The sequence below is a fragment of the Bos indicus x Bos taurus genome, chromosome 16 (assembly GCF_003369695.1).
Source record: "Bos indicus x Bos taurus breed Angus x Brahman F1 hybrid chromosome 16, Bos_hybrid_MaternalHap_v2.0, whole genome shotgun sequence".
NCBI lineage: Eukaryota > Metazoa > Chordata > Mammalia > Artiodactyla > Bovidae > Bos > Bos indicus x Bos taurus.
The window spans coordinates 63,519,856-63,532,024 of NC_040091.1; the positions used below are offsets into that span (position 1 = coordinate 63,519,856).

Genomic DNA, 12,169 nt, shown 5'->3' on the forward strand with positions numbered 1-12,169 from the left:
GGGAGGGAAGGATTGGGAGTTTGGGATTAGCAGATGCAAACTATTACATATACGGTGGATAAACAAGGTCCTACTCATAGCACAAGGAACTTATTCAATATCCTGTAATAAACCATAATAAGGGATATGAAGAAGAATGTATATATGTATGTATATCTGAATCACTTTGCTGAACACCAGGAATTAATATAACACTGCAAATTGCTGTGTTTCAATAAAGTAAATTAAAAAAAAATTAGCTCCTTGACCATCACTGGAAGGACAGATGCTATAGGTCTTGAACAGATAACACCTTCAGCTGTTTCACAGTCGTGCCAGAGTGCACATCCTGGCGGTCCTCAGGTCTTCTCCAGCCCACAGACTTGTACTGTGGGGTTTCACAGAATTTTAAAGATGAATTCCTTGCATATATTTAAATCAGGACTTTTCACATAAAAATACATAATGTTAGAGCTTTGGTTTGTCTTGAGGGGTCTGGCAGTCTTGCAACCCTGACTGCACATCGTTTTGTGTTCTCCAAGGCAACACTCCTCCAGCAACGCTTCCTTTAGGTAAACCGAGAACTCCCTCCATTGTCGTGCGGCCAATTTCACCCCGTTACCTTTTGCTACCGAGCAGTTTAAACTAGTATGTAGTACCCTGGGCATCATTTTTATTAATAATAATAATAAAACACCTAGGAGAATTGCCCCAACTTGTTTTCTGCTGACGATGTCTTCTTTTTTCCCCCCTAATCCCTAGTCTGTGATTGCAATGGGAAGTCCAGGCAATGCATCTTTGATCAGGAACTTCACAGACTGACAGGAAATGGATTCCGCTGCCTCCACTGCAGTGACAACACTGGTGGCATTCACTGTGAGAGGTGCAAGGAAGGATTTTACCGACACAGGGAGAGAGACCGCTGTTTGCCCTGCAACTGCAACTCCAAAGGTAGTCTGATAAAAGGGGGGGAATTGGGGGGAGAGAATGGGGAGAGAGGGGGAGGGGAGAGAATGGGGGGAGGGAGGGAGGGGGAGGGGAGAGAATAGGGAAAGGGAGGGAGGGGGAGGGGAGACAATGGGGAGGGAGGGAAGCAGGGGAAAAGAGAGAGAGAGCAGACCAAGAGGCAGATGTTCAGTTTTCTTGAATAGACACTTCCCAGTTGGTCCGGTGGTTAAGACTCCACAGTACTCCCAATGCATGGGCACAGGTTCAATCCCTGGACTAGGAACTAAGGTACCCCATGGCACAGCCAAAAGTAAACAAACAGAACAGAAAAATATATTGCAAAACTAATAATTTCCTTTCAACATATGAACATATAATTCTAAAAATAAAGTTTATTTAAAAATTTCTAGAACAACTGGGAATCTACTAGACACTGTTTTTTTTTTTTTTTTTTTTTTTTAGCAATTTCAATCTTAAAGGAAATATGTTTTCTTTTAAGGCTAGGTTGTAGGAACTAGCTGTGGTCTTCAGGGCCCATTAGTTGGAATTCCAGCCCCAAGAGAGGCACCCGATGACTTTTCCCAGCAGATGAGTCTTTGACCTGGAGAAGGAAATGGCTACCCACAAAGAAGCTTGTATTCTTCCAGTGATAGTTCTTCATTTCCATAACTATCCCTTTGACCAGCCTCTCAAAAATAAGAGATTAGAAAGATTTGTTTCTGGTGCTATGCTGGGTGCTGGCAAGATAAAGTGAGACTGATAAAAGAGACAGACACAGAATAGGTAGATTAGAATCCTTCACAGGGTGGTGAGCAAGAGAAAATAGAACAATAAATAAGAAGACCTAGTAGGGTGGCTGGTTCCTAGGAGAGTCTGTTTTTGTTGTTCTTGTTCTAAATGTATCACCCACTGCTGTATTCTCAGAACTATAGGCAGTTTATGTGTACACAGATGCACATGTCCTGCTGAGGTCATCATGAAAAGTGAAAGTGTTAGTTGCTCAGTCCTGTCTGACCCTTTGCGACCCCATGGACTGTGGCCCGCCAGGCTCCTCTGTCCATGGGGATTCTCCAGGCAAGAATACTGGAATGGGTAGCCATTCCCTTCTCCAGGGACTCTTCCTAACCCAGGGATTGAGCCGGGGTCTCCCTCACTGAGGCAGATTCTTTACCATCATAGTCATGAGCAGACAGTAAAGACAAGTTAATAAAGATAAAGAGGAAGAGAGAGATAAATATTTGGGACTTAAAAAATTAAAAACAATTATTTTGGCCACACCATGAGGTACACGGAATCTTATTTCCCCAACCAGGGATTGAACCAGTGCCCTCTGTAGTGGAAGTGGGGAGTCCTAACCACTGACCACTCGGGAAGTCCCTGAAGTTGGGACTTTGTAAAGCTACCTTATTTGTCTATTGTCTTCCTTGGCATATCTATTTCTCTTTGCCAAAAAGTGTTTAATACTATAATGTGATCAATGTTAATTTACCAAAAAGGTATAGCCTTATGACTCAGTATAACTCTGTGGAGCCGATTCTTAGCAGCAGCTGAAAGAATCTAAACATGGGCAGGCTTTGGCCCAGCCATGACTTGCAAGTAGCGTGTGTTGGGGAGCCTTCGAAAACGGGGGTGACCCCATGGTGATACAGACCCATACATCAGCAGTCATTCTCAGATTCACCAGACTTGCTGCTACCATATGGTTTGAGTCAGATTTGCTCAGTCTTGTGGCTTTGACTCAGCATCCAGAATCTTTGGGGTTTAGTAATTCTCCCTCTGAACCAAAGAAAAATTAAAAGAAAAATGATTTCACTTTAATGGGCATTTAACCTCTCTGACAAGCCCGTATCCCCTTAGGTGATGTGGCTTTGTTGTGAGTCACTAGAGTTGGGTCATCCCAGGAAAATAATCAGCGTGAATGTGATGCGAAATGCAATTGGCTCAGCTGGAAAGCCTGGCCTGAAGACAAGGCTATTAGTCTGGGAGTAGACAAGGAGCCTGCGTGGTGAAGCTAGATGGTGAAGAGGCTTTACCATGCCGTCTCTTCTTCTCCACTCTCGTTTGTTGCCACCCAGCAACAGTGAGCCTGGTTCTTTCCTTTCTTTGGGGGAATAGACATCTTGGACTCCGGGTGAACAACCCAGTAGGAAGCAGTGGAGCCCAGTGATGATTTATGTCTTGTATGATATTAATAGTTAACATGAATTACACGCTTACTCTGTGCCAGGCACTTTTCTAAACACTTTCATCCACTAATTAATTTAATCTTCACAAATAACCCTATGAAGACAGTGCTATTATTTTCATTTTACAATGAGGTAGCAGAGGCTTAGAGAGGGAGGTGATGGGACTTGTCGAGGGCTGAGTGGCACGTTGGTGGCCGGGGCTGTCCCCACTGTGTGCCATCTCCAGCTACCTGTTGACTGCACAGGTCACAAAATCAGTAGCAAGAATTTAATTCTCTGTGTGATTTCTCAGTTTCCCCATCAGCCAGAGGGTATTTTTCACTTTCAAAATATAACTTCCCAAGGGAATTTGTTGTATATTCAGTTACATCAGTTTCTTCTAAATATACCAACTAGACTTATTTTTAGGTGATGATTTTAGGGGCTCAGCAACAGGGCTGAATTATCCTCAGTTCTCGTAACCCTGATAGCTTTCTGTGGATACTTTGAAACTCACTGCGTGTTTGTGTTTTCCTCCCCTGATACCTAAATTCTTGAGATCTGTACAGACATTAATGATATTGGGTTTGTTCTCTTAATTTTATTTTTTTTAAATATGTACAAGCCATGCAGTGAATTACTCAGACTATAACATTTGAGTTATTGTTTTGAAACATGTCTTAGATAATAATTTAATTATTATTAAATACAGTGATTGGATAACAATAATATAGTGCTATTTAAAAATGCAAGTGTCTATATTTTTTAAGCATTCTCAAAAGGAAGCAAGCTCTCTCAGTCATTTTAGAATATGTTCCTGAGTCCTCTAATGCATATAGACAGTACTACCTAAGTCCTGAAGTGCTTTTTGGGGACACATTTGAAACAAGAAGCTCTTCTTCATCTATCCTTTAGGCCCATTTGTTCACAATTCCTAAGAGTAGCTCGTGATATAGGAATTGGGACAGGTGTTTTTATTTTAATGAGATACTTTGAAAACCCAGTGCTATTATTTTGGAAGTTTGGGAACATGAAATAAATCAATCCTGTTGATAGTAAGAGCCTGTATGTGTTTCCATGTCAACTTTGCAAGGCTTGAAGGAGACCTAGAAGATTCAGGCATAAACTGCTTTTGTGAGCACTTACTATGTGTGAGACATTGAGTTAGGTGCTTCATTTACTTTAGTTTGGGAGACATTGAGTTAGGTGCTTCATTTACTTTAGTTTGGGAGACATTGAGTTAGGTGCTTCATTTATTTTAGTTTGGGAGACATTGAGTTAGGTGCTTTATTTACTTTAGTTTGGGAGACATTGAGTTAGGTGCTTCATTTATTTTAGTTTGGGAGACATTGAGTTAGGTGCTTCACTTACTTTAGTTTGGGAGACATTGAGTTAGGTGCTTCATTTATTTTAGTTTGGGAGACATTGAGTTAGGTGCTTCATTTACTTTAGTTTGGGCTTCCCAGGTAGCTCAGTGGTAAAGGATTCACCTGCCAGTGCAGGAGACTCAAGTTCGATCCCTGACGTGGGAAGATCCCTGGAGAAGGAAATGGCAATCCTCTCCAGTATTCTTACCTGGGAAATCCTATGGACAAGGGAGCCTGGCAGGCTACAGACCATGGACTAGTAAGAGTTGCTTCTGAAAAACTATTGTAGGGAGAGTTTTCTTAAATTGGACTTCCCTGGTAGCTCAGACGGTAAAGTGTGTGTCTACAGTGCGGGAGACCTGGGGGAGAGTTTTCTTAAATTAAAAACATAATTTCCAGTAATTTGAATGGAGGAAAAAAAAACATGTTTCTGGGTCCCAGATGTACTCATTTATGTTTAAATAATTAAATTGTATAAATTTAAACAGGAATTTACCTTCTTAGCTCCGTCTGCTGTGTGTCTCTAAATGCCAACCCCAGTGGCCTCTTCTCACTCTCATCTTAAGTGCTCTCTTGTCTTAGATATTGGAAACTATTCCATCTTCTTCCTCCCTTAACCCTCCTTGGAATTCTCCTCCCTTGGCTTCCACTATTCGGAGACTTCTTCCCATTCCTATCACCCTTTCCCTTTGCTTAATCAGTGATATTCAATTTCCACCCAAGGTGCCTTCCCCTCTTCTCTCTATCTGCTCCCGGTGTGAGCTGTCTGATCCTCTGAGTGCTCCCAATTATCCACAAATGGATTTGATATCTTATCAGCTCTTAATTCACCAATAAATATGGTGAACTAATATATATATATAATGCCCAATTCAGTGTCTCACACAGAGCATAAAAGGTAGTTTCTGTTCTTATCACTGAGGGTCCTTTCAAGCCTTGCAAGGTTGACACGGAGACTCTTACAGACTCTAACTGTGAATGTAACTAGTTTATTTCATGTTCCACCTGCGGCTATAGACACAGAGCCAAACACCTTTATTGATTTGATTTGTATCTATAAGTGAATTAAAAGTTCACAGTCAAGTAAGAGATTAGGAGAAAGAAGGAACAACTGGTTAGTGTTCTGTTGGCTTTATAGATTATGAATAGCCTGTTATCACAGTTCAGATATAGTATTATTTATAATACTGCCAGCCTTAGGGAAATTATCAAGTGGGTGAACCACATTCTACCTCATCTTTTGGCTTCCTCCTCCTTTCACAATAACCATATCCTCCTTCCTGAGGGCTAATTAATGCAACAGACATCTAGGACTCTGCTTCGGGCACTGGGAATTCAGCAGGGAACACAAGCTGAGGGAGTTATCAGTAAGCAGGGCTAAGGACTGAGGGAGCAGTGGGCTGAATGTTATAGACATAAGAGTTAGAGAAGGTTTCTCTAGAGAAGTTAATCAAGACGTAAGTGCTGAGAATGGGCCAACTAGGGTGCGTTCTCAGGATAGAACATTCCAGGCTGAAGAAGCAGCAGGTGCAAATGCCCCGAGGAGGGAAACAATCAGCATATTCCAGGAACAGGGAGGGGAGCTAGGATGCTGGACCTCAGTGAAGGAGCAGAAGGTGAGGCAAGAGAGGCCAAGGCTTGTAGGTCATGGTACAGAGTTTGCACTTTATTCCGCTAATAGCAGGGACCTATCAGAAGACCTAGACCCATCAGAAGACCTAAACAGACCAGTCAGATGATTCAAACTCCGTTGGAAAGGAGCACTTTGGCTTCTATAGAGAGAATGGAGTCAGGATGGAGGTAGGGGCCAGGTGAGAGAAGGAGGAAGCTTGAACTGGGGGTGGTTGAAGGGGAGGTGCTAAAGGTGGCTGGATTCCAGGATGGCACACTTTGTTATCCTGAGCATCTCTCACCTTTCAGCAACAGTCTGTGAGGTCATTTTATAGAGCATATCTATAAACAATTAATCATAGGAAAGTACTCTAGAGCCCCAAACCAGGTAAGATGCACAGAGTCTTCACTCCTCACAAGAGGTGATGCTCCAAAGGTGAGAATTTCTACTGCTCCAGGTAGGTAGAGATATTTTTGGTTAAGAGGCTTTTTTCTACTCTTGCAATCATACCATGTGAGCACTGACCCTTGACAGATGTTGTTTGCCTGCCAGAGATAAGGGAGAAGGTGGCTCACTTTTGCATCCTGTCTTTGTGGAGGCTCATGTGCTCTTTCACAAATGTTCCTTCTTAAGATCTCAAGGATTTGACAAATGACTTAATGTTGAAACCAGAGCAGATATATAAATAATAATGCTTTCCGGAGTCATTTCTATTTCTTTCCCCAAAGAAGCCATCCTTGGCTGTCAGAATTTTCCCTAGTGGTGGATGCGTATCCCAATGATGTGAAAGAATCGCCCAAGGAGCAGGTCATGGTGATTCAGTTCAGTTCAGTTGTTCAGTCGTGTCCAACTCTTTGTGACCCCATGGACTGCAGTGTGCCAGACCTCCCTGTCCATCACCAACTCCCGGAGTCCACCCAAACTCATGTCCATCGAGTCGGTGATGCCATCCAACCATCTCATCCTCTGCTGTCCCTTTCTCCCCCTGCCCTCAATCTTTCCCAGCATCAGGGTCTTTTCAAATGAGTCAGCTCTTCGCATCGGGTGGCCGAAGTATTGGAGTTTCAGCTTCAGCATCAGTGCTTCCAATGAACACTCATTACTTAGTATTTATTGAGCTCCCATACGGTGACAGTTGCCCTCTAATGTCATATGAATGAAATAGTTCCTTTTCTTCTTTCCTTTCCCCTCCTTTGTGGTTATAGGTTCTCTTAGCCCTCGATGTGACAACACTGGGCGGTGCAGCTGTAAGCCAGGTGTGACAGGGGACAGGTGTGACCGCTGTTTGCCAGGCTTCCACACCCTCACCGATGCTGGGTGCACCCAAGACCGGAAGCTCCTGTAAGTGCCTGTGCCACCACCGCTGGTTCCACTGTGACTAGTGGCGATCGTGTCAACGTTAGGGACCACTTACAACTACTGAGTAACTGTTACTAAGTAACTGAGTTATGGAAACACTATTTTAAGAAAAATGTTTTTTTTTTGGCTGCACCGAGTCTCAGTTGTGGCATATGAGATCTTACTTCCTTGACCAGGGATCAAACCCAGACCTCCTGCATTGGGAGCTTAGAGTCTTAGCCACTGGGCCACCAGGGAAGTCTTTTGGGGACTATGTGTGCATTATCTCATTTAACCCTCACAATAACCCTAAAAACTTTGGATTAGTGTTATACTTGTGTTAAAGATAAGAAACTTAAACCCTGAGAGGATAAATAAGGTGCCCGGTGTTGCGGGTGGACTTCATACTCAGGCTCAGAATGTTGTCTGTGGAGGCCATGCTCATCACCCTGACAACTACCCCTCCTATAGACAAACTAGGGCGGAAGTTAAGAGTTTATGTTTTAACCTGGAACTTGTTTCAGATAAGTGAATTTAGAGTAGAAGAACTTCCTGCATAATTCAAATCTCCTTTAGCTTGAAGCATTCTCTAGTCCTCCTCAACTTACTTTTCTGGAAAAAGGTGAAGCGTACCTTATAAGTCACATGGCCAGCCCACAGCGGTGCAGAGCCAACAAGGTGCTGGGCTGGCTTTGGGGAGGAGCAGCTTGGCAGTGAAGCCATGGGCTAGAAGACTGCCCACAGAGAAACCGCTTCCTCATCACCCATGATTCCAGCCCCTTGTCCATGCGAGACCCACCTGCCAGCCTTGCCTGTGCCATCCTTCTTACCACCATCCCCGGTTCTCTTCCCCTCCCAGCCTTCCCTGACCCCTTCTAGGCCCTGTCTCCCTTGGTAATCCTTGTAAACTATGAAGTAGATGACATCATGGCTCTGCTCCAAACCTCCATTAGCTCCTTTCCCACCTAGAATGAGATCGAAACTTCCGATCTAGGCAGCTAGGGCCTCCAAGACCCTCCTGCCCTCTCCATTTGCCACCTGAGGCTTCTGCTCCATTTCTCACCCCCTCCCAGGCTTCCTTTCCTTCTTCAAAGGAGCCAAGTGATGTGACCTTGGCCTTGGCCTGGAGTCCTCTTCCCTCCCACAGAGCCACACAGAGCTTCATAGGTTCCATCCCCACCTTGTCCGTCCCCTCTCAGGGGCCTTCCGGACCAGTCCCCACCACTCCGCGCTGACTCTGTTGTTTTACAGTCTCTTACTTTATGTATGTATCTGTCTGTCTCTCCCCCTAGAATGGAAGTCTGGTCTTGGCTTGGTCGTGTTCACTGCTGCGGGGAGAGGCCCGTGAGCATGTTCCAGCTCGGCTACAGCTGCAGTTGCACTTTCTTGCCATTGCTGTTCATGTATCTGCCCTGCCTTGCGACTCCTAGAGAGCAGGACTGTTTCGTATTTTTTACTATCCCCAGTGCTTAGCAACCAGTAGATGCTAAATATGTGTTTCTCAGAGGGGCCGGGATAGGGAAGAGACCATGGCAACTGAAAGGTGGAGATTGGAAAAGAAATCTTCAGGAAGCCCAATAGGACTTGGCACTGATTAGATGAGAAATGTGAAGGAGGAGGAGTCAGAGGCAGGTTTGGGCAGGCTCTGATGGGGTCATGGGGCAGTCAGGAGGAGCAGGTCAGTAGGGAAGAGAACAAACTTGGTGTTAGATGCATGAGATAAATACATATGCTTATGGGGCAAGCTCGGTCATAGAGACCAGGACTTTGGTTAGTCAGAGACCAGTCATCAGTTAAAGTGCTAGTCTGCACAAGACAAGGAGATTGTGCCAAAATTAAATAATGAAAATACTGATTTTTTTAATCAAGGAAAGTCTTGCAACCAGAAAAAAATATCAGTGAAACTGATAGCAATTTCACTCCTAGATATACATTCGAGAGATATGAAAACATATGTATCTGCACAAAAACTCATATGCAAATTTTCACATTAATGTACACAAATTATCTACTATGAATAATTAGCATTATTCATAATAGTTAAAAAGTAGAAACCTAAATGTGCATTCTGATGAGTGGATGAACAAAATGTAGTATATTCACGTGATGGGATTTTATTCAGCCATGCAAAGAATGAACTACTGATACATGATACAGCATGGATGGATCCTGAAGACATACTAAGTGAAAGAATCAAAACACAGAAGGCCACATGTTGTACAATTCCATTTATAGGAAGCATTCAGAACAGGCAAATCTCCAGAGCCAAAAAGTTGGTTGGTGGTTGCTGAGGATTTGGGGGAAGGCAATGAGGGTGATCCCTAAAGGACAACAGGCTTTCTCTGTAGAGTGATAAAAATGTTCCAAAGTTGGTTGTGGTGCTGTTTGCATAACTCTGAGGATCAATTAAAACCCAATGAGTCGTATACTTTAAATAATGAATTGCAGGGTATGAATTATTTGTGAAATAGAAGTGCTACCAGAAGGAAGAACTAAATGAACAAGAAGCAAATAGGTGGAATCAACCGTGATGAAAGCAGACACCCCTGGATTAAACAATAGAGAAACAAATGATAAAAAAATTTTAAGTCAACTGACGCAAACAGTCAACCAAACTAAACCGTTTCATGATGAGTTTGGTTTGCATTCTGAGGCGAACCCCTCCTCTCTCTAGGAGTGGATGAGTTTGGTTTACATTCTGAGGCGAACCCCTCCTCTCTCTAGCAGTGGGTAGTAAACAGTTCTTGGACTGGCTGCCAGCCACGGACCACACTTTGAGTAGCGCTAGTAGCATGGACAGATGAATTCTTAAAGGGTCTGAGAGAGATTAGCATGGACAAGAATAGCTAAGAGAGGCCTCACTGAAGATGAAAGATTGACTCAAGTTGGTGACATTTGTTTATGAGTGCCTGATCTTCATGTGTGTAGTTCAGAGCATTTGGAAACGAAGCTCTAATTTTCTTTTTCTTCTTTCCAGAGACTCCAAGTGTGACTGTGATCCAGCCGGCATCGTGGGGCCCTGTGACACGGGCCGCTGTGTCTGCAAGCCAGCTGTCACGGGAGAGCGCTGTGATAGGTCTGTGTGAACTGTGGCCCTCTGGACACAGCAGGAGGTCCCCTGACAACCAGCATGAGTGCGGTTCATGGAAAAGGGACACTTAACCAATGTTGATGACCTTCTTCCTGCTCCCTGGCCTTAAAAACTAGACCTTATTATTATTAGTTTTTTTTATTTATCTTTTTGGCCACACTGCACGGCATGTGTGATTTTAGTTCCTTCACCAGGGATGGAACTCGAGCCTCCTGTGTTGGAAGTACAGAGTCTTAACCACTGGGAACTCCTGCAAAAACTAGGCTTTAAAAAAAAAATACAAGCAAAGGATTTCCCTGGTAGTCCAGTGGCTAAGACTCCATGCTCCCAATTCAAAGGGCCCAGGTTCGGTCCCTGGTCAGGAAACTAGATCCTACATGTCACATAGCTAAAAGTTTACATTGCCAAAATGAAGATGAATATCCCACATGCCACAGCTAAGACTCGGTGCAGTCAACTAAATAAATAAATAATTTTTTAAAAATACAAGCAAGGCCCCAAATCTCACTAGACTCCACGCTTTTGCTCTGGGTGCCTTCTCTGTGTATGCTGTGACAGGGCCCTGGGGAGTCCCTGGCCAGCTGGCTCTCAGTCCCAGGTGCTCTGTACAAGGTATGCAGGGATGAAGCCTCATGACTCAACTCAGTCCCAGGGAAGGCCTGGCCTAAGTAAACATGTTGGGAAAATCTTAGTCAGTGGAAATACTGCAGCATATGGTCATAAATAACCATTGTGTGCAGACGAGGACCTGCCCAGCGATGGGATGGTGATTATGTGCACACACACAAACTAGGGGAGGATGTCAGAGCCACGTTGGGGCAGGTGGTACAGTGAGGCCGATCCGCCCCCAGTTGCTGCTGCAGGAAATTCCTTAAATACAAACTGAGCCTGGACTTAAAACTCTTCGCTCCCCTGAGACTATTGTAAGCGGAGGGCTGTGAGGTGGGCCCCAGAGGTAAAACCTTCCCCCATATTTCCTTCAAAGAAAGAAAGCAGTTCTTTGGCATGCAGCCAATCACTTATACCTGGGCAGAGGCAATGCCAGGTACATTCCTGGCTTGTGTTTTCAGCCAGTTCTTTGCTACTGGAGTGGGGGTGGTGAAACATAGCTTAAGTGATACAAGAGGAGTCCTTTTCTGAAAACCTTCTAAATTTCAAAATAGAACAGAGAAATAGAAAATCTAATAAAACAAATGTTGTCAGCCGCACTAATTATATGAAATTCAGTTCAGTTCAGCCACTCAGCAGTGTGCTACTCTTTGCGACCCCATGGACTGCAGCGTGCCCGGCCTCCCTGTCCATCACCAACTCCTGGAGTTTACTCAAACTCATGTCCATTGAGTCGGTGATGCCATCCAACCACCTTATCCTCTGCTGTCCCCTTCTCCTCCTGCTTTCAATCTTTCCCAACATCAGGGTCTTTTCCAATGAGTCAGTTCTTCACATCCAGTTCCAGTTCAGTCGCTCGGTTGTGCCCAACTCTTTGTGACCCCATGAACTGCAGCATGCCAGGCCTCCCTGTCCATCATCAACTCCCAGAATCTACCCAAACCCATGTCCATTGAGTCAGTGATGCCATCCAACCATCTCATCCTCTGTCATCCCCTTTTCCTCCTGCCCTCAATCTTTCCCAGCTTTAGGGTCTTTTCAAATGAGTCAGCTCTTTGCA

At 44.2% G+C, this 12,169-nt stretch overlaps 1 protein-coding gene across 2 annotated transcripts in view; it reads left to right on the top strand.

Annotated features, from left to right (window-relative positions):
• LAMC2 (laminin subunit gamma 2) overlaps positions 1–12,169 on the top strand; it is a 67,746-nt gene that overhangs the window by 21,715 nt on the left and 33,862 nt on the right. For both annotated transcript variants that reach the window (XM_027565543.1, XM_027565542.1), the window contains 3 exons: positions 742–930; positions 7,277–7,412; positions 10,387–10,485. In XM_027565543.1, coding sequence (XP_027421344.1) covers positions 742–930; positions 7,277–7,412; positions 10,387–10,485 — 424 coding nt within the window. The remainder of the gene's footprint in view (positions 1–741; positions 931–7,276; positions 7,413–10,386; positions 10,486–12,169) is intronic.